The sequence below is a fragment of the Pan paniscus genome, chromosome 10, assembly GCF_029289425.2.
Source record: "Pan paniscus chromosome 10, NHGRI_mPanPan1-v2.0_pri, whole genome shotgun sequence".
NCBI lineage: Eukaryota > Metazoa > Chordata > Mammalia > Primates > Hominidae > Pan > Pan paniscus.
In genome coordinates, this window is record NC_073259.2 from 112,989,550 (window position 1) to 113,012,969 (window position 23,420).

The 23,420-nt window shown below is 38.1% G+C and overlaps 2 protein-coding genes across 4 annotated transcripts in view; one reads left to right on the plus strand and one right to left on the minus strand.

Moving 5' to 3' along the window:
• SLC41A2 (solute carrier family 41 member 2) overlaps positions 1 to 23,420 on the minus strand; it is a 156,802-nt gene that overhangs the window by 121,946 nt on the left and 11,436 nt on the right. For all 3 annotated transcript variants that reach the window (XM_034934374.3, XM_034934375.3, XM_055096070.2), the window contains exon 2: positions 4,443 to 5,164. In XM_034934374.3, the coding sequence (XP_034790265.1) occupies positions 4,443 to 4,997 (555 nt within the window). In that variant the 5' untranslated portion in view covers positions 4,998 to 5,164. The remainder of the gene's footprint in view (positions 1 to 4,442; positions 5,165 to 23,420) is intronic.
• Positions 19,605 to 20,288, plus strand: LOC129393543 (syncytin-1-like). Its single transcript, XM_055096071.1, has one exon. It carries the CDS (start codon positions 19,709 to 19,711, stop codon positions 20,159 to 20,161), a length of 453 nt encoding a protein of 150 aa, XP_054952046.1. The 5' UTR covers positions 19,605 to 19,708; the 3' UTR covers positions 20,162 to 20,288.

The window sequence follows — 23,420 nt, forward strand, 5'->3', positions numbered from 1 at the left end:
TGAAACAAAAAGTTATTTTTTGAAAAGATAAAATCAACAAACTTTTAGCTAGACTATGAAAAAAAGAGAGAAGTCCCAAATAAGTAAAATTAGAAATGAAAAAGGATTCATAACAACTGAGACCACAAAAATACAAAGAATCATCAAAGACTATTATGAACAACTATGCACGAACAAATTGGAAAACATGCAACAAGGATAAATTCTGGACACATACAACTATTGAACCATGAAGAAATAGAAAACCTCAAGAAACCAGTAACCAAACATAAGCCCCATTTCGTACTCTACACAAAAATCCATTCCAGGGAGGGAATGATCTAAATGTAAGAGCAAAACAGCAAAGCTTCAACAAAGTAATGTAATAGAATATCTTAATTACCACAGGGTATGGAAAGATTTCTTAGACGAGAGACATAAAGCACAAACTATGAAAAAGCAGGAGGAAAAGAACTATTTCAAAATTAAGAACTTCTGCCACAGAGGAGAGAAAAGATGTTTTAAATATGTAGCACTAAATGGCTCATATCCAAAATATAACTCCTATAAATCTATAAGAAAAACAAATAACAGCTCCCATAAATCTATAAGAAAAACAAATAGAAAGATGGACAACGAAAGCTTTACCAGTAATATCCAAATATACATCATTAGTTATCACAGAAATCTCCATTAAAACGACAATGAGGTACCACTCCACATGTGCCAGAATTTCTAAAAATAAAAAGACTACTGATTCCAAGTAGAAATAAGAATATAGAGTATTGAGATCTCTTGTACTCTGCTAATTAGACTGTAAATTGGTGCAACCAATGTGGAAAATCATATGACATCTACTAAATTTGAGTATCTCCATATCCTAAGACCTGGAAATTCCATCTCTACATATATACCCAAAAGAAATTCATGCATATGTGCATCAAAAGTCTGGAAGCAGCCTGGTGTGGTGGCTCACGCCTGTAATCCCAGCACTTTGGGAGGCTGAGCCAGGCGGATCACCTGAGGTCGGGAGTTCAAGACCAGCCTGACCCACATGGAGAAACCCCATCTCTACTAAAAATACAAAATTAGCCAGGTGTGGTGGCACATGCCTGTAATCCCAGCTACTCGGGAGGCTGAGGCAGGAGAATCGCTTGAACCTGGGAGTTGGAGGTTGCAGTGAGGTGAGACTGCATCATTGCACTCCAGCCAGGGCAACAAGAGTGAAACTGTCTCAAAAAAAAAAGAGTCTGGAAGCACCATTCCTCCCAATGTCCATTCATAGCAGAATAGATAAATTGTGGTACAGTATATTCATATAATGGATTACTATCCAGCAATGGAAATAAACTACAGTTTCATGAAATTTATATAATGTTGAGGGAAAAAAAGCCACACACGCACAAAAAAAACCATGTTCTATACTTCCATTATATAGTTTAAAAAGAGTCAAGTAAAACCAAACTATGTTGTTTAGGGATACACACTTATAAAGACAAGCAAAGAGGTGCTTACCAGAAAATCAGATTAGTGATTACCTTTGGTGATGGGGACAAAAAGGGCAGCAATTGGAAGAAGGCACAAGGAGGACTAAAGAAGCAGTACTGGCAAAATTATATTTCTTGAGCTGGTTGATAGTTACATGGTTGTTTATATTACGAAAATCCAGAGTCTCTGTTTTTTATTTTGTATACTCTAGATGTATTACATTTCAATTAAAAAGTTTAAAAGAGCACATTCAAATAAAGTCTTTAAAAATATTTATATCGGCCAGGCGCGGTGGCTCACGCCTATAATCCCAGCACTTTGGGAGGCCGAGACAGGCGGATCACGAGGTCAGGAAATCGAGACCATCCTGGCTAACATGGTGAAACCCCATCTCTACTAAAAATACAAAAAATTAGCCGGGCGCGGTGGCGGGCGCCTGTAGTCCCAGCTACTTGGGAGGCTGAGGCAGGAGAACGGCATGAACCCGGGAGGCGGAGTTTGCAGTGAGCCGAGATAGCGCCACTGCAGTCCGGCCTGGGTGAAAGAGCAAGACTCCATCTCAAAAAAAGAAAAAAAAATTTTATATTACGTTTCTACAATGTTTAACACTAAAGTTTAACATTATAAAGTCCTTAGGGCTAGCACTGTAAAAGTTCATAAAATCATAAAAGGAACTTTTTCCAATTATATGTGTGCCGTTCTCTCAGTATCAGGAAGTAAGTCAACATTACTCCAGATACATAATGAGCTATATAAACATTCTGCTAAGCTGTACTCTAACACCTTAGTCCTATAGATGTTACCATTCTATAGTTAAATACTGAGTGTTTCTTCAGAATAATTGGTATCTCAAGAAAAAATCCCAACCAAAACCAGCCTATTTATTGTCGCAGCTGTGATACTACTATAAGAACCTAAAACAATTATATTTCAAGTGGATGTAGGTTTGCTCTCTCTTTGGTATTATTATCTATTTAAAACTTTAATGTACTGCAATATAGTTCCTCTCATATCCTTTCTCCAACTGATGGTGGAAAAATGTTTCTATTTATGTACATTTTCCATTTAGATAAAAATGTTACCTCTTGAATAGCATCTTAGAGTCACAAATAACCTGAGGTTCCTTTAGGGAACAAACAATGAAAGATAAGAGCACATTATAGGATAATATATCTAATACTTTCCCAGAGGCAACCTTTCTATGACTGATAAACAAAAACTGACAGAACAAAATGTCACATTTTGGCAACTTATTACTTTAGAAAGATAATTATATAATAGGTATTTGGTAACCACAAGGCATTAAGAACACCTACAAATCGGCTAGACATGGTGGGTCATGCCTGTAATCCCAGCACTTTGGGAGGCAGAGGCAGGCGGATCACTTGAGGTCAGGAGATCGAGACCAGCCTAACCAACATCTCTACTAAAAATACAAAAATTAGCCAGGCATGGTAGCGTGAGCCTGTGGTCCCAGCTACTCAGGAGGCTGAGGCAGGAGAATCACTTGAACTTGGGAGGTGGAGGTTGCAGTGAGCCAAGATCACGCCACTGCACTCCAGCCTGGGTGACAAAGCTAGACTACGCCTTAAAAAAAATAAAAAAAAAAAGAGAATACCTACAAATCAATAAGTAGCACATAAATTTTAAAAATAAATAAAAGATACAAAAAATAATTCACAGAAAAAGAATGGCCAATAAACACATGACAATATGCTAAACATTAATAATAATGTTAATTAAAACATGATAACATTTTCCTGCCATTTGGCAAATATGAAAAAGATCAAGAAGACCCAATGTTGGCTGGGCACAGTGGTACACACCTGTAATCCCTAGCACTTTGGAAAGGCCAAGGTGGGAGGATTGCTTGAGCCCAGGAGTTTGAGACCTGCCTGGGCAACACAGCAAGACCACGTCTCTAAAAAAAAATTTTTTTTAATTAGTGAGGTGTAGTGGGCCTGTAGTACCAGCTACTCAAGAGGCTGAGGTGGGAGGGTTACTTGAGCCCAGGAGGTTGAGGGTGTAGTGAGCTAGGCCACAGAGCGAGACCCTGTCTCAAAAAAAAATAAAATAAAATAAATACCCAATGTTGATAGGGACATGAAAAAATAAAAGTACTTCTATTTTGACAGTAGGAGTATAAATTGATACAAATTTTTTGGAATGCGACTTGACAGTATCTACAAAATTTTAAACATAGATATTAATTCATACCCTAATATCCAACAATGCTGTTTTTAAATCTATCCTATGAAAACATTACTATATGAATATATATTCTTATAAGGATAGTTATTACAGCACCAATAAGGAAGAATGAGTAAGTAAATTTTGGTATATACATACAATGGAATATCATGCACTCAGTTTAAAATGCAGAAAATCTTTGTATACCAATTTGGAGAGATGTATTATTAAGCAATGAAAATAAGTTGCAGAAAAATATATGCAACATTTTATTTTTATTTTTGGAAAAACTCTCATATGTATATGTGTAAGCAGAGAAAAAAGGCTGCAAGTGTATACAACGAACACTTCACAATGGTAATCTCTGGAGAGGAGGAGAGTTTTGATTCGGAGATAAGGAATAGGAGAAACTTCATGTTTTATTTAATACCCTCTAATGTTTGAAGTCATTTTAATGAGTATATATTAATTTTTATTTTAAAAGTAAGAAAGTATTTAAATATAACATTTTGGGAAGATTTTCTTTTAACCAAGCTCTTCCGAGGTCTGTAGAGAAGAGTTACTTTACAGTCAGAATAACTATTCTTTCAGAATTTCTAAAGGGGAAAAAAGAAAAACTCCCACCTAGAAATAGATTCTCTCCCAGAGTCAGCATCTGTTCATTTTACCAAGGGATAAATTAAATCTAAAGTGAATGTTTGAGAGTAGTAACCTACATAAAGCATTTTAAACAGAAATGGAATAACAAAAAAAGACAGTAAAGTTAAACAAAGATGAAAACCCACCTGTACTATATCCAGTACCATGCCAGCTGAAACTGTTCCAAAACCAGCTAGCAAAAAGGGCACAAGTATTTGCAATGCCATGATGCCACTGGATTCCTTTGGTAATTTTGGGGTCACTTCTACAATAGCATCTTCATCACCATCACTAGATATATCTTCATCTTGTAACATGGCAGTGGTTTCTGAAGTCTCCCTTCCATCACAGTAATTATAATTGGCATAGTCATCATACTTTTGGCTGCAGCTTGATGATGCGTGCCCATTATTGGCATGAAAAGACTGCTCTGAGAAACTGTGATACTCCATGTGTTGCTCAGATCTATTACTAAAAGTCTGTACTGCAGTTGATAATCCATCTTGCCAAATGCCGTTTGCTTTTTTGTGCCTGTCTTCTTGGTTTTTCTGGTAAATCACTGGAACCATACTCAAGAGTAAATTTAAAAACTTGTCGGATTGAATTGTGTTTAAACGTAAAGTCCAATCTACAAAACCTCCTCCACTACTTGGACCACCACTTGTTTTATCGGTAATAGATCTTCCTTTACTATTAGTCATATTGTCATCACAAAAGACCCTGTACTCCTTAGATCTCAAGCTTCGGGAGCCACAGCAGATGAATCAGAACCGCACAAACACTGGTTTAAATTAAGTTGTTGACTTCATTGTGTAGAAAATATTTCCACTAATAAAAGATGTTCAGAAGTTCCACAGAAGGACTGGATCTGGAAAAATAAAATAATTTTTAAAAATCAGAGAAACAAGATAGTTTCAGTATCAAGATAGATACTTCAATTCTTATAAAGGTATTAAAAACACATGTTCTTAAACCAACCCTACGGTACTGATACTATACTTTGTGGGCTTAAAACATAACTGTTTTGTGCCACACAACTGCTTTGTGTACAGAAATATAATACAGAGCTATTTTTGTGCTCAATCTTGGTTAAAAGTATTTCTTATCTTTCCATACTTTATGTGATCAATATCCACGTAAGGTCTTCAACTGCCTCTGAAATCCCACAGTGGACAAATGTTTTAAATAAAGTAATGGCTTTTATTACTATTGCAAGGACTCAGAATCAAATTGCTATACCCTTTGCATCTGTCAGTACACAACAAAAGATATATGGCATTATACTTTAAACATTAAATAATAAACCATATTACTTTATTTACAACTTAATATAATATACATTTTATTATTAAGATATGAAGAGACAAGGATGATGTTTACTATAAAAACACTTGGTAGGTATCCTGAATACTATATAGGGCATTTATTTCACAGATAAAATGAGGCTGGAGTCATATTTGTAGTTCTGAGATATAAAAACTCATTATAATTGATTTAGGAATATAAACCTTCTTTCATTTAGGAATAACAAAACTAAAAAGAAATTACAAATATTCACTTAAACCTCCATTTGCAAACCAGCCAGAAGAAAGCTTGTAACGCACTTATTTATGCCCTGCTCTGTCCATTCATAGTTCTCAGTCTGCTCTGGCCCATAATCCCAGGGTAGACCCCTGACTGGCTGGCCACTCAGTGACTAGAGTCTCTTTGAAGACTTTGAACTAAGAGACTCAAACACATAACTGTGGCACATCAAAGAGTGATGGGCACTGAAGCTGCAAGGTCACCCACCACCTGACCAGGAAGAAAACCTGACAATTGCTGCCATAGCTGGCAAGGCTTTCCAAGCTATCAGGTGTTTCTCAGAAACACCTAGGCCTGTCTTATACTTCCAAGAGCATCTAAGACCAAAAAAATGGCACTGATTTGATAAGGGATGGGTGGCCCCAAAACCTAACTGGACTGCGTTCCTGCCAAGCTAGACTGAGAATTGTTGCTGCTACTATTGCTGCTTTTAATGAAAACTACTATATTCCTCAGTATTTGTTTCCAATGTCTTAGAATATCCATCTCCTCTCTGGATAGGAAGATCAATAGCAAGGAATGGCAAAGGGAGAAAGAGAAGGGGCTATGTAGGACGTAAGTGGGTGTTAGGGCCTGGTTCATCAATTCCATCACTCACTCACTTTCCTTTCCTCTCTCTTGTGATTACAGAGGGGTCTGGGATCTGGGAATTCCTTCTGAGGAACATTTTTAAAATACAGATTCCAGGACACCAGACCTACTGACTCAGAATGTCTGTGTTTGAGGCCCATAAATCTTTTTTATTTTTAACTTTTCCATGTGATGATTATGGTGCAGACTTCCTGTGGACTTGCACTGAGACTCCAATGAGTAGATTAAGCACTAGTTCCCATTTTTGCCACTTATAGGCTGGCCAGTATAGACAGAAAGTTGGTGTTTAAAGAAAATCAGATTAATGAAACCAATGGCCAGAGTGAAGCAGAGATAAAACGATGTAGTCCCAGAAAGAGAGAAAAGGGCAAAGAGCCTTCCAGGTAATGAAAGGCTGAGCTATACATCTGGAACTTAGGAGATTCCCTTCAGCCTCACATGAGTTAGATTGAGTGAGTGTCTGTTCCTTCAACTCATCTACCTTTTTAAAAAGTAGTGAGTATTTCACTGCCCCAATAGATCTTTAATCAAATAAAATGCAAAACAAACCCCAAAGAGATTGAGCTATAAGACAGGTCTATTCCATAGGAGGACCAGTGACAGGAAACTTCCTTCCTGATGCAGAATTACCAGGATGATCAAAATGGAAATGCAGAGAAATGTAGGTAAACAAGAAAGAGAGATGACAGTGTCACCATTCAGCCATTCTAAAGTTCAGAAAGCTCAAAATCTGTGCTTTGAAAACCTGACCAAATAGCAAAACTAGGTAGAAAAATAGAGAGGAGAGAAAGAAAACAAGGGGGAATTTCCCAAGACCAGTCATCTCAGAATTTCCCAAGATCAGTCATCTCGCAGAATATGTGCAGAACGTGGCTAAGCACATAGTCAACACTGAACTGGCCAGTGGGATCCAGATGCACAGACACATCCAGGTCATACTTTTGCTCCTAGTATTCTTACTTCGGTATAAGCTATCCAGAAGTTTAGATGCAGAGATGGATACTCAACCAGGGATACCATACACAGAGACCATCCAAATGTGTACAAAATTAAAAACAGAGTGCCTCCTGGAAAAAGGAAGCCCTGTAAATGGAGCTCTGGGCTGGATTTTAGCCCACGCTCTGTCCCCTCAGCAAGCACCTTCATGCAGTGCAGAATCTGCATAACCTTACACATCAGACTAGGCAGTTGGGTAAAATATGAAACTGTGCTTAAAGGACAAAAAACATATATGCTAGACAGATATTTTTTGTTGTTGTTTGCTCAGCATCTTTTCCCAATTCCTTTAGCTAATGGTATCTCCATTACCTATGGTAAATCCATTTCCCTATTCCATGAGATTCTAGTAGGTACATCAATCACAGTACCCTACCCTGCAGACCACAATAATGACAAATGGCTCAAGGAGGATCTGAGTCCCTTCCTGGAATTTTATATATTTGCTGCTTACTATTTCCTGAGTGCCTACAAGATGCTGGGGCTACAGTAATGAAACAAATAGGCACAGTTACTGCTCTGATGGATTTTACCTTGTAATTGGAAGGAAAAACAATAATCAGGTAAGCACATAAATAAAAGAGATAATTTGTGATAAAGGCTATGGAGGAAACAGTTGATTAAACAAAGAATAAATGACTTACAGGGCTATTTCAGAGGGGAAGGCCTTTGGGGGAAGAAAGTTCTCACTTTCCTTTGGAATGACTTAATTCTGAAACTTTCTGTCACTATGTCTTCCTCCTTACAAAGCTCCTTCTACCACCACCATCATCACCACCACTTGGAAGAAAGCCATCTACATGAGAAGAGGATCTACAGAAAGAGGGAATCAGAGCTAGGCGGTAAGAGAGTCCTGACAACATAATTAGAATCTCTATACCATTTAGTTAAAACCCACTCCATTCCTGTTCTTCCCAACTATAGGCCAATAAATCTTCTTCATTGCTTAAGCTACTCTGAGTGGTGTTTCTGTCCTAACAGCTGTTTTTGTTTTTGTGTGTGTGTGTTTTTAAATAATATAGTTTGAAAGTGCCAGGAATGACCTTGATACAAGTATATGCCACAGACCACATATCACCATCATGCATTGAGGAAAATGTGGGCTTTTTAAAATTTTATCCTTCTTTTTATCTGGTTAATGAATAATTATCAGTTATTTCAATGCTTGCTTATTGACAAGGTCTATTATCTCCTTAATGATTCCTTAAACTTTCTTCCTTTAACTAAATAAATCACCTATTATAAACTCTTCTCGCTGAATAATGAATTACAATCAAAATAGCTTTGTGAGCAATCCTAAGCAAAAAGAACAAATCTGGAGGCATCACATTACCTATCTTCAAACTATACTATAAGGATATAGTAGGCAGGGTGCAGTGGCTCATGCCTGCAATCACAGCATTTTGGGAGGCCGAGTCAGGAGAACTACTTGAGCCCAGGAGTTGGAACCAGCTTGGGCAACATGGCGAAACCTTGTCTCTACAAAAAATGCAAAAATTAGCTGGGCATGATGGCGTGCACCTGTAGTCCCAGCTACTCGGGAGGCTGAGGTGGGAGAAGCACTGGAGCCTGGGAGGTCAAGGCTGCAGTGATTTGTGTTTGCCTCACTGCACTCCAGCCTGGGTGACGCAGTGAGACTTTGTCTCAAAAAAAAAAAAAAAAAAAAGATATAGTAACCAAAACAGCATGATACTGGTATAAAAGTAGATATATAGACCAAAGGAAGAGAATAAAGAACCCAAAAATAAAGCCAAATACAACCAACTGATATTCAAGAAGCACATAAAAACATAAATTGGGAAAAGGACATTCTATTCAATAAACAGCGCTGAGAAAATTAGACAGCCACATGTAGAAGAATGAAACTGGATCCCTATCTCTCACCCTATACACAAATTAACTCCAAATGGATTAAAGACTTAAATCTAATACCTAAAGCCATAAAAATTCTAGAAGAAAACCTAGGAAAAAAACTCTTCTGGACATTGGTGTAGGCAAAGAATTTATGGCCAAGACCCCTAAAAGCAAATGCAATAAAAATAAATAAATAAATGAGACATAATTGAATGAAAAAGCTTCTGCAGAGCCAAAAAAACAATCATCAGAGTAAACATAACCTACAGAATGGGAGAAAACATTTGCAAATTATGCAGCCCACAAAGGACTAATATCCAGGTTCTACAAGGAAGTCAAATCAGCAAGAAAAAAACAAATGATCCCATCAGAAAGTAGGCAAATGACATGAATAGACACTTCTCAAAAGAAGACATACAAATGGCCAGCAAACATATTAAAAAGTGCTCAAAATCACTAATCATCAGGGAAATGCAAATTAAAACCACAATGAAATACCACCTAACCCCAGCCAAAACTCCCATTATTAAAATGTCAATAAACAATAGATGTTATCATGGATGTGGTGAAAAGAGAATGTTTATATACTGCTGGTGGGAATGTAAATTTGTACAGCCTCTATGGAAAATAGTATGGAGATTTCTTAAAGAACTAAAAGTGGATCTACCATTCGATTCAGCAATCCCACTACTGAGTATCTACCCAAAGGAAAAGAAGTAATCACATCAAAAAGACACCCGCACGGGTATGTTTATCTGTTTATTACAGCACAACTCACAATTGCAAAGATATGGAACCAAACTAAGTGCCCATCAATGAATTAGAGGATAAAGAAAATAAATACACACACACACACACACACACACCCCCATATATATACACCATGAAATACTGCTCAGCCATAAAAAAGAACAAAATAATGTCTTTTGCAGCAACTTGGATGGAGCTAGAGGCCATTATTCTAAGTGACGTAACTCAGGAATGGAAAACCAACTACTGCATGTTCTTAGTTTTAAGTGGGAGCTAAGCTATGGGTATGCAAAGGCATACAGAGTGGTATAATGGACACTGGAGACTCAGAAAGGGGGAGGGTGGGAGGAGGGTAAAGGACAAAAACCACCTATTAGGTACAATGCACACTACTTGGGTGATGGGTGCGCTATCCCAGACTTCACCACTATACAATTCATCCATGTAGGCCAAAACTACTTGTACTCATAAAGCTACTAAAAAAAAAATTGTTTAAGTTTTATGGTCGATTTAAAATGGGCATTGTGCATATATACCACAAAATTTAAATCATTTGTTCTATATTTGTTATCCATCAATCCATCAATGAATGGAAAAACAAGTAAATTAAAAAAATAAGAAATAAAATTGGGCAGTTTCCACTGGCTTTACTGTGCTTAAAGAGTGCCATTGGGATATTTATCTCTAGCTACTTTAATAAGTTATACTAATCTAATAGTAGCATAGCTGGGAAGAACCAGTGTCTTTAAAACTCCTAGGATTCTTACTTCAGTATAAGCTATTCAGAAGCTTAGATGGCTTAGGTTTAAATTCTGGACTCTCTTTGTAAACTATAAAGCAACAAAATGCTTAGAAGAAAAGATCCACTACTTTATTCCTTAATGGCCAATATTTGTACAAGACAGAGGTTTAGAGAAAAAAAAAAAGAGCATCTACAACAGGTACAGAAAGTAGAGTGGTTAAAATCACAGCTTGGGATTCTATCTGCACTCCCATGTTCATTTCAGTATTGTTCACAATATCCAAGATATGGAAGTAATCTAGGTGTTCATCAACAGATGAATCGATAAATACAATGTGGTTTATAAACTACAATGGAATACTATTCCGCTTTAAAAAGTAAGAAAATTCTGTAATTCTTGACAACATGGACGGAACCGGATGACATTACGCTAATTGAAATAAGCTAGGCACAGAAAGAAAAATATTGTACTTATGTGGAATCTGAAAAAGTTGATCTCTTAGAAACAGAGAGTAGACAGGTGGTTACAATGGGCGGTGGGGAGGAAGAGGAATGGGGAAAGGAAAGTTGTTGCTCAAAAGGTATAAAGTTTCAGTTAGACTGGGAAAGAAAGTTTTTGTTTGTTTGTTTGTTTGTTTTGAGATAGAGTTTCGTTCTTGTTGCCCAAGCTGCAGTGCAATGGTACGATCTTGGCCCACTGCAACCTCCGCCTCCCAGGTTCAAGCAATTCTCCTGCCTCAGCTTCCCAAGTAGCTGGGATTAGAGGGGCATGCCACCACGCCCGGCTAATTTTTTGTATTTTTAGTAGAAATGGGGTTTCACCATGTTAGCCAGGCTGGTCTCAAACTCCTGACCTCAGGTGATCTGCCCTCCTCAGCCTCCCAAAGTGCTGGGATCATAGGCATGAGCCACCACGCCCGGCCTGGAAGAGTAAGTTTTGGTGATCTATTGCACTGTATGTTGACCACAGTTAATAATGTATTCTATGTTTCAAAATGCCAAAAAAAAAATAGATTTTCAATATTCTCACCACAAAAAAAAAGTCAGTGAGGTGATGTATATGTTAGTTATCTTGATTGAATATTTTCTATAATGTATACATAGATCAAAATATCACATTACATATCATATATAGCTATTATTTATTAAAAATAAATAAAATTTAAGAATTATTGAAATTGTTCATGTACTGTCAATAAAAATATCAAGCATGACTCAAAAATCCTGGATTAAATTGGATGTAACAAATGTTGTTATTTACTGGTTTTGTTCCAAAGACTCTTTAGGTGCTACAGGCAAACAACACAAAGGCCACTCTGACTACAGTCACGTACTGCCTAACAACATTGTGGTCAAGGATGGACCACATATATGATGGTGGTCCCATAAGATTACAATGGAGCTCAAAAATTCCTATTGCCAGCCCAGGTGCAGAGAGCTCACGCCTGTAATTCCAGCACTTTACGAGGCCGTGCTAGGTGGATCACTTGAGGCCAGGAGTTTGAGACCAGCCTGGCCAACACGGCGAAACCCTGTCTCTAGTAAAAATACAAAAATTAGCTGGGCATGAAGGCACACACCTGTAATCTCAGCTACTCGGGAGGCTGAACCACGAGAATTGGTTGAACCCAGGAGGCAGAGGTTGCAGTGAGCCAAGGTTACACCACTGCACTCCAGCCTGGGCAACAGAGCGAGACTGTCTTAAAAAAAAAAAAAAAATTCCTGTTGCCTAGTGACATCATAGCTGTAAAAATGTCATAGCATGAGGCATTAGCCACATGTTTGTGGTGATGCTGGTATAAATACACCTACTGTGCTGCCAGTCACATAAAAGTATAACACATACAGTTACATATATGTAGTACATAATATTTGCCAATGATAATAAATAATGATTTTGTTACTGGTTTATGAATTTACTATACTATACTTTTTATATTATTTTAGCATGTATACCTGCTCCTTTATGTGCTACTGGCCCAGAAAACCTTGCAGTGGGGCAAGATGTGAAGGTGGAAGACAGTGATAGTGATGATCTTGACCCTATGGAGGCCTATGCTAATGTGTGTGTGTATTAGTCCATTTTCATGTTACTGATAAAGACATACCCAAGACTGGGCAATCTACAAAAGAAAGAGGTTTAGTTGGACTCATGTGGCTGGGGAGGCCTCACAATCATGGCAGAAGGCAAGGAGGAGGAAGTCACATCTTACGTAGATGGTGGCAAGCAAAGAGAGAGCTTGTGCAAGGCAACTCCCATTTTTTAAAACCATCAGATCTCATGAGACCCATTCACTATCATGAGAACAGCACAAGAAACACCTGCCCCCATAATTCAGTCACCTCCCACTGGGTTCCTCCCACAACATGTGGGAATTACGGGAGCGACAAGATGAGATTTGGGTAGGGACACAGAGCCAAACTATATCAGTGTGTGTCTTAGATTTTAATAAAAAGGTTTTTAAAAGTAAAAGAAAAAAACAAAAATTGAAAAAATATATAGAATAAGGAAACAAAGAAGGAAAATATTTTGTGCAGCTGTACAATGTGTGTGTTTTAAGCTAAGTATTATTACAAAAGTCAATATTTTTAATATTTAAAGTTTATAAAGTAAAAATGTTACAGGCTGGGTGCAGTGGCTTATGCCTGTAATCCCAACACTTTGGGAGGCCAAGGCAGGAGTTTTCCTTGAGTCCAGGAGCTCAAGATTACAGTAAGCTATGATTGTGCACTGCACCCCAGTGGATGACAGAGCAAGACCCTGCCTCTAAACAATTTTTTAAATTAAAATTGAAACAATGAAAAATTAAAAGTTGCAGTAAGCTATAGTTTAACAAAGAAAAATATTTTTGTACATTTTGTGTAGCCTAAGTGTGTTTATAAAGTCTACAGTAGTGCACAGTAATGTCCTAGCCCTTCACATTCACTCACCACTCACTTACTGACTTACCCAGAGCAACTTCCAGTACTGAAAACTCCATTCATGGTAAATGCCCTATACAGGTGTATCATTTTTTATTTTTTATACTGTGTTTTTACTATACGTTTTCTATTTTTAGATACACAAATACTTACCATTGTGTAACAACTGCCTATAATATTCAGTAGAGTAATGTGCTATACAAACCTGTATAATACGTTACTGTACTGTAGCCTAGGAGCAATAGGCCATACCACACAGCCTTGGCGTGTGGTAGGCTCTACCATCTAGGTTTGTGTTAGCATACTCTATGATACGCAATGATGAAATGCATCTAACAACACATTTCTCAGAATTTATCCCCATCATTAAGCCCTTCGTTAAGTGATGCATGACTGTATTTAGTGCCTTAGATTCTTGTTATCAAAGTGTGGTCTTGGGTCCAGTGGCATGGCATCAACTGGGAGACTAAGAAATGCAGGACCTCAGTCAGCTCCCATCCCAACTCAACCTCCTGAATCAAAATCCGTACTTTAAATGGTATCCCAAAGGATTTGCGTTACTTTGAGAAGCACCTCCCAATACATTCAAAAAGGAATCATTTGATATTACCAGGCTTTCAAGTGTGAACAAGGATGTAAGCAGTGGTAATGCATACAGCCCTACTTGTGCAAGTATAAACTGCCAAAAGCACTTTGGAAAACAATTTGGCATTATCTACCAAAACTGAGAGGCATGTGCCCCACAGTCCAGCATTTCCATCCTTAAATCCCTGCCCTAAAGAAATTCACACTGTACACCGGAAGACACATGAAAGAATGTTCTTGGTAGCATTATCCATACTAGCAAAAAAAAAAAAAAATGGAATTAATCCATGAGAAAGGATAAATTGTGGCATATCTATACAATGGAATATAAGAATAAGGATATGACAAACACACATTTCAAGAGTGCTTACATTTGGTGAAGTGATACAAAAGCACCCAGGAGGTTCCAAAGGTATTGGTTATATTTTTTAAGCTTGGTGGTGGATACCTAGTGTTTATTATTGTTCTTCAAATTGTGCATATACAAGACTGCTTCGATGTGATTAATACTGTGATGGATGTTATTATTACTCCCCGTTATTGGTCCCCTCCTACAGGAGGATTCTTGTCTCTACCTGTTGCCATGTTATTTGCAAGGACTGTAGGAGAATTCTACTTCCTCATCTCCATTAGCATCAGGTTTGGCCATGGGACTCCCTTTGGACATCAGAATAAGAGCAGCAGCAACACTTACAAACAAAAACAATTCGGCTATGTCTCTTTGCTCCCTCTGTCATGAGAATGGCATGTCCTAGGCAGTTGCTGCTTCTTCAGACTGGGTCCCAAGACAACGACAGATGGAGAGATACAGCAACCACAGCCACCCCACAGCAATCAACAGGGTACACATAACAGGAGAAAGAAATAAAGCTTTGTCCCAGAAAGCCACTGAGAGTTTGGAATTGTTTATTATCACAGCATGACCTAACAAAAGCTAACTTAAAAAGTATATGTTTTAAAAAGTAATCTGACCCACAGATTCCTATCCATTTTAGTTTAGGAGAGTCTCTCTGATATACTGAGCACTTAAAGATTGCAGTCTATGGACAAGGAGTTTTAAAACACTGGCTTCCAAACATTTGAATCTCAAAAACCAAAATTTCCTCCCAAAATTTTACAAAGTTAAAAACAATCTTTTCCTAAAAAATAAGTATACATTTTAACACCAAAAATGTAGAAAGGACAAAATCTCAGACTAAAGGGCAGTCCTTTTCACTGAACACATTTAGATTTATGGAAAAGTTCATTTCATGTTTCCTGTGAGACCTTTGTCATAGTTTACCACTGGTTTATGGAGTCATGTCAGGGAATCATTGACTTAAAGGAAAATAAGACCAGACACTCCTTATGAATTCAACTTTACTTACAAAAATAAAAAAGGGTCTTGTTCTGTCACTCAGGCTAGAGTGCAGTGTTGCAATCATAGCTCACCAAAGCCTCAAACTCCTGGACTCAAGTGATCCTTGCACCTTAGCCTCCGGAATAGCTAGGACTATAGGTGCAGGACACCACACCCAGCTAATTTTTAAATAGTTTGTACAGACAGGGTCTTGCTATGTTCCCCAGGCTGGTCTCAAACTCCTGGCCTCAAGTGATCACTTCCTCCTGCCTATGCCTCCCAAAGTGCTGGTATTACAGGCACGAGCCACCATGCCCAACCATAAAATTGCTTATTTTTTAAAATAAAGAAAACAAAGTATATTGTATGTATGTGGATTTACCAAACCAGAATATTGGAGAAACTCTGCCTATCGTACTGAAAGAGGCATTCTGTTCCATTGCAAAAGTTAAATAACAATGCTTAGGAAATCCAGTAGAGCTGAAAGTCAGGAGACACAGATCATTCCTAATTACTAAGGATGGTATTAAATCAGAGTTTAACATTTTGTTTTCTTCCCACAACAATAAAAGAAAAAGTTTTAATGCAATCTATTACCAGTAATTATTTCATTTAGTTGAATATCCCAGAACTTGTTGAGCAGGTATGTATATTTATATAAACATACTAAGATCCACAGTACTATCAGACACACATACACACATACAGACACACCTAGAAATAGACTTATTTCATGGTTATTATATATTCTTACTTTTGCCACTCTGCAAGGGTACATTGTTCTTTTAATTTTTTCTTTAAGTATACCTCCTCTACGTTTCTGTTTCCTATTATTATTATTATTATTTTTTGAGACGGAGTTTCACTCTTTTTGCCCAGGCTGGAGTGCAACGGCGTGATCTCGGCTCACCGCAACCTCTGCCTCCCAGGTTCAAGCGATTCTCCTGCCTCAGCCTCCCGAGTAGCTGGGATTACAAGCATGCACCACCACCCTGGCTAATTTTGTATTTTTAGTAGAGATGGGGTTTCTCCATGTGGGTTAGGCTGGTCTTGAACTCCCGACCCCAGGTGATCCACCTGCCTCAGCTTCCCAAAGTGCTAGGATTACAGAAGTGAGCCACCGAGCCCAGCCTTATTATTTTTATTTTTATTTTTTTAAAAAGGCTCACCTGGGGGGAGGGGGGAGGGATAGCATTAGGAGATATACCTACTGTTAAATGACGAGTTAATGGGTGCAGCACACCAACATGGCACATGTATACATATGGAACTAACCTGCACGTTGTGCACATGTACCCTAAAACTTAAAGTATAATAAAAAACAAAAATAAAAATATAAAAAATAAAATATAAGCTAAAAAAAAAAAGGCTCACCTCTAAAATGGAATGAAAGTATCTGAAAGTATCTCCCTTTTATCTCCTTTTTTTTTTTTTTTTTTTTTTTTTGGCTAAAATACATAAAGTTAGCTCCTGGCTGGGCATGGTAGTTCACACCTATAATCCCAGCACTTTGGAGGGCCAAGGCAGGTGGATCACCTGAGGTCAGGAGTTTGAGACCAGCCTGGCCAATAGGGTGAAACCCCATCTCTACTAAAAATACAAAAAATTAGCTGGGTGTGGTGGCAGACGCCTGTAGTCCCACCTACTCAGGAGGCTGAGGCAGGAGAATTACTTGAAACCGGGAGGCAGAGGTTGCAGTGAGCCGAGATCATGGTGATCCCGACCTCAGGTGATCCACCTGCCTCTGAGTGACAGAGCAAGACTCTGTCTCAAAAAAAAAAAAAAAAAAAGTTAGCTCCGAAGAAAAATCTTGACTTTTTGGCTTAACCTAGAAACTTTCCACTGAAACTGAATTCAAGAACTCACATAGGTTTCATTTAGGGAACAGAGAGTGAAATCAAACTTTCTTAACAAGTTGGGGAACATGGAAGAGAGGTGAAAGGACAATCAACTGTCATGTCGGTAACACCAAATTGCTATAAAATGGGTATTCCTGAATTATCTGCACAAACACAAAAGCTTGAGAGCTTGAGACATCACAGACACAATTTTGCTACTGATACCCCAGAGCTAGCTGATTCCATAAAACAACTGCTCATTTCTAGGGTTGCCCACTGACAGAAAAGAATAATGTCATAACATTTATCAATCCTAAAGTTTCTACATGACTAAACATTTGTAAAGCATTTGTTTAAGCCTACAGAAGTAATAATGGATCCATTGAATAAATCCTCTATATAATAAATCCTCAATACATCGCAAATAATTTTTCAAATAAAACCAGACCCAGAGCCACGGATTTTGTTCTCAGAATCACAACCCTCAACTCTCACCTCCCAAAAAAAATTAATATAAATTTTTTAAAGGAATTTTTATTTGGAAGAAGGATATATCAAAAGCAAGCCAATGAATCAACTCAAACACAATCCAGTTAAACCAACTCTTAACTGAGAAAATGTTGACAGAATAAATATGCTATGTGTCCAAAGAACTAAGTGGATTGCATAAACAGAGTACAGTTCATTCTATCAGTTAGATTATATCTAGCTCCTATCAAACCAGGCAACTGAAAAGTGAAAAATATCAAATAGCTAATGCATGTGGGGCTTAAAACCTAGATGATGGGTTGATGGGTGCAGCAAATCACAATGGCACACGTATACCTATGTAACAAACTTGCACATTCTGCACATGTCTCCCAGAACTTAAAGTAAAATTAAATTTTAAAAAGTGAAAAATAATTCAGTCATTTAGTTTGGAATTATGATTAAACTGACAGCAATGAATAAACAGTTTTTGTTCATTCAAACAATTACCAAAAGTATTAGTGTTGCTGTTTGAGACAAGTCAACCAGTAGATGGATGGCAAACAAGGTGAATTAGAGAACTCTATTTTGAAGTTGAGAAAGTGCTTTTAAACAACAAAAAAATAGAGGTATATTTATTCCCCCTACTCTGTCTTAAACATTTCTTACATGTATCTTATTTTAAAAAAACCACCAAACACTTAATGACTCTCTCTTACAATTGACATGTGGCTGGGCACAGTGACTCACACCTATAATCCTAGAACTTTGGGAGGCCGAGGCAGGTGGATCGCTTGAGCCAGGGAGTTTGAGACCAGCCTCAGCAACATGGCAGAAACCCGACTCTACAAAAATACAAAAATTAGCCAGGCATGGTATCTCATGCCTGTATTCTCAGCTACTCTGGAGACTGAGGTGGGAGGATCACCTGAGCCTGAGAAGTCGAAGCTGTAGTAAGCCATGATCATATCACTGCACTCCAGCCTGGGCCATAGAGTGAGATCTTGTCCAAAAAAAAAAAAAAAAACCATGTTAAATTCATTAATTTCCTGCAAATGATTTCAGAGAACTTTACCTCCTCATCACTCAGCACCTCCTCCCCTATACAGTCACAGGAACGTTTATTTAGAAATTACAGCTATAGAAGGTCTTGCTACCTAAAAATAGTATTTTTGCTTTTCTTCAATAAAAATTGAGCCAGCTTTTTTTACTTTAGCAGTGAGGAAACTTACAGCTACGTCTGAAACTCAAATTTTGTAATTGATTTACTCATCTAATGTTATACTCCTAGTTTTATTTTCTCTGGTACTCTGTAAGTTGTATTATTTATGTTTTATTCTTACGTACTCTATCTTGTTACACAGAGTCAGCTTATAAAAAATACCTACACGAAATAGTGAGTTCCCTGGCACTTATAAATCTGAAATAGCTAAATTTAGAAACTAAGTAACTGCAGTTCATTAGCATTTCAAATGAGTAGAAATTGTTATTCAGGATTCATACAAAAGTATACTTCCATACTTTATCCTTAACACATTTTTATACTCTCACAGTTCAATTTTTAAAATGCAAAACCCACTCAAGGACCAAATTAAAATACACACTTGACTTTGTATAATTAAACTGAAAGTTAAAAGCTTCCAGAATTTTAAGGTGCAGAAAAGATGCCAATGGGTTAAAGTTTAAAAGGAAAAAAAGCAAAAACCTTCTTTTTAAGAGAAGAGAAAGGAAGAAAGGGAGCCAATGTATCAACACTTAGAAGAAAAACAAAATTATCTTTTTAAGAAAACTAAACAATCTGGAATCATCACCGAGAAAGTTAAAGAAATTCAAGATCAAATACAACGTAGAGCAGAGGAGCTTCAAAACACCGGACCCTGGGGCCTCCTCAGCCAATGGATGCCCTGGAGTCTCCCCTTCTTAGGACCTCTAGCAGCTATAATATTGCTCCTCCTCTTTCGACCATGTATCTTTAACCTCCTTGTTAAGTTTGTTTCCTCCAGAATCGAAGCTGTAAAGCTACAAATGGTTCTTCAAATGGAGCTCCAGATGCAGTCCATGACTAAGATCTACCGCGGACCCCTGGACCGGCCTGCTAGCCCATGCTCCGATGTTAATGACATCAAAGGCACCTCTCCTGAGGAAATCCCAACTGCACAACCCCTATTACGCCCCAATTCAGTAGGAAGCAGTTAGAGCGGTCATCGGCCAACCTCTCCAACAGCACTTGGATTTTCCTGCTGAGAGGGGGGACTGAGAGACAGGACTAGCTGGATTTCCTAGGCCAACTAAGAATCCCTAAGCCTAGCTGGGAAGGTGACCGCATCCACCTTTAAACACGGGGCTTGCAACTTAGCTCGCACCCAAACAATCAGGTAGTAAAGAGAGCTCACTAAAATGCTAATTAGGCAAAAATAGTAGGCAAAGAAATAGCCAATCATCTATCGCCTGAGAGCACAGCAAGAGGGACAATGATCGGGATATAAACCCAGGCATTCGAGGCGGCAACGGCTACCCTTTTTGGGTCCCCTCCCTTTGTATGGGAGCTCTGTTTTCGCTCTATTAAATCTTGCAACTACAAAAAAAAAGGAAAAAAAGGAAAAGGAAAAAAATTACTTGCCATCTGTAAGGTTATCATTTTTATTCTACAATTTTAGACCACGAATATCTCATAATTTTCATGGCTATCACATCTTAAATACTTATTTGGAGGACTCATCCACAAGCCCTTCTCTTTCCCCTATCCCCAGAGAGAAGTAGCATTCTGCCATGAACTGGTGGCACTGAAGCACATTACCTCCCATTAGATTATGAAGTGGGCAATGCAGGACAGCCTCCACACCAAGGTCTTCCTCAGGTGGTGGCCTAACATCACCTTCCCTTACTGGGACACCTTCATAATGGCACCACCCAAGGGATGAGGCCAAGCTTCTACCTTCTTCAAACTGCACTTTCCGTAAATCAGTTCAAGTGCACCAACTAATCACAAGAAACTACATTGAGATTACGTAAATCACAGGTACACAGTATCATGTTACTCAATTATCTTGGCATCAAGTTGAAACAATGACCTAACTCTGAGTTCTTTACTCCTGCAATCAAGTTTCTCTTCTACCCTTTGGTCAGGGCTGAGCACTATTTTATTCAAATACCAGTTTGTGAGTTTGTCTGTTTTCAGAAGAACTTTTTTCTGGAGGGTTCTAAGCCCAGCTTGAAATTTAGGCTAAAACTATTCTCAAAACCACCCCAAAAGCCAATTTAGCTGTCATATAGTGATCTTTGCTCATAAAAATTCCCAACTACCCTTCTTTCCCAGATTAGTTAAAAGTGTGTTTCTAATATCCACTGGCATAGAGTTCTCTTCTATTGTTTTAATTTTTTTTCATAAGAGTAATATGTATTCAATGTAAAAAAAAAAAAAAAAAAAAGGTCAGGCATCACAGTGGCTGATGCCTATTATCCTAGCACTTTGGGAGGCCAAAGTGGGCATATCACGTGAGGTCAGGAGTTCGAGACCAGCCTGGCCAACATGGTGAAACCCTGTCTCTAATAAAAATACAAAAATTAGGCAGGCGTGGTGGCGCACACCTGTAATCCCAGCTACTCGGGAGGCTGAGGCAGGAGAATCGTTTGAACCCAGGAGGCGAGGTTGCAGTGAGCCGAGATCACACCACTGCACTCCAGCCTGGGCAACAGAGCAAGACTCCATCACACACACAAAAAATAATAAAAATAAAAAGTAAGAAAAGAAAAGAAGGCCGGGCATGGTAGCTCACACCTGTAATCCCAGCACTTTGGGAGGCCAAGGGGGGGAGATCACAAGGTCAGGAGATTGAGACCATCCTGGCTAACGCGGTGAAACCCCGTCTCTACTAAAAATACAAAAAATTAGCCGGGCGTGGTGGCGGGCGCCTGTAGTCCCAGCTACTCAGGAGGCTGAGTCAGGAGAATGGCGTGAAAGCAGGAGGTGGAGCTTGCAGTGAGCCAAGATCGCACCACTGCACTCTAGCATGGGTGACAGAGCGAGACTCCGCCTCAAAAAAAAGAAAAGAAAAAGAAACCACAAAAGATACACAAAAACTGTTTATCCTGAAAATCCACCATCCAGAGATAGTCATTGATGACATATTGGTATATATAAATTTACTATATTTTTTCCAAATATATGTTTAAGACAAAAATAGGCTCATATTGGACATACTGCTTTGCATCCTGCTTTTTCCATTTCATAACATATCCAAAAAATTGTCTCAATCAATATTCTACAGTTATCTTTAAGTAAAAGGCAACAGCCTTCATTCTATTAATACATCCTAAATACTTTAAGACAATTCAGAATTCTGCTGTACTCCATTTTTTCATAGCCATAATTCACTTATATCTTATATGGGTTACATACTTGTGAATAAATAACTACAAATGAACCATCAACCTCCAAGGTGAAGCAAGGTGATACACCAAGTCCATGGTGTATCTCCCCTTCAATCCATCACATATAATTCAAAATGAAAATAATGCCAAACAAAACAAGTATAAGAGTCAAAAAAGGTATGATTTTCCCCCATGAATTCTACTTCATTGTTTTTAAAAAATGATAAAACATTAAAATTTTTTTATCTTTTTTGGCGACCCTTTCTAGTGCTCAAACATGCTTCGACTGCATATTAAGCATTGTTCCCAGGGATTGAGAAAGGAATAGATTTTTTATTCTAAGAAGTAGCATAGGAGTTTTAAATTCAAGTTATAAAATCCATACACAATCAAAATCCCATAACTGGGTTTACAAATTTCAATCAGGCACTTTCTTTTTCTTTCTTTTTTTTTTTTTTTTTGTAGAGACATTGTCTCACTCTATTGCCCAGGAGGAACAGGATGGAGTGCAGGGTGTGATCCTGGCTCACTTTTTCCTTGAACTCCTGGGCTCAAGCAATCTTCCCACCTCAGCCTCCCTAGTAGCTGGAACTACAGGTGCATGCCACCATACCAAACTAATTTTTAAAAATTTTTTGTGGAGACAGTCTCACTACATTGCTCAGACTGGTCTTGAATTCCTGGCCACAAGCTATCTTCCCACCTTGGGCTCCCAAAGTGTTGAGTTTACAGGTATGGGCCACCACATCTGGCCCAGGCACATTTTAAAAGGAGAATACTAACTGCTTATTTAAAGTTGTATTATTCACATGGAATCTTTACGGCAAGTACTTTATGCTATGTTTGAAACTGTACAAATTTTACTGAGATGTTTGCAATGCTTTCATTCAATGAAAGATGACTTGTATTGAGTGATTTTTACGGGGGAATTTCAAGTGACTTATTTGTCAAATCTTCATACTTCAATTAAGAGAGATAATCTGCTTCCAAAAATTAACTGTCAAGAAGTGTCAACACACTAATGATAATGAGAGCAGTTAAGAGCTAGGGCTTCAGAGTCAAACTGGCTTACATCCTGACTTTC

Coding starts and splice junctions, on each gene's coding strand:
- LOC129393543 (XM_055096071.1), top strand. CDS start 19,709: ATGTATCAACACTTAGAAGAAAAACAAAATTATCTTTTTAAGAAAACT.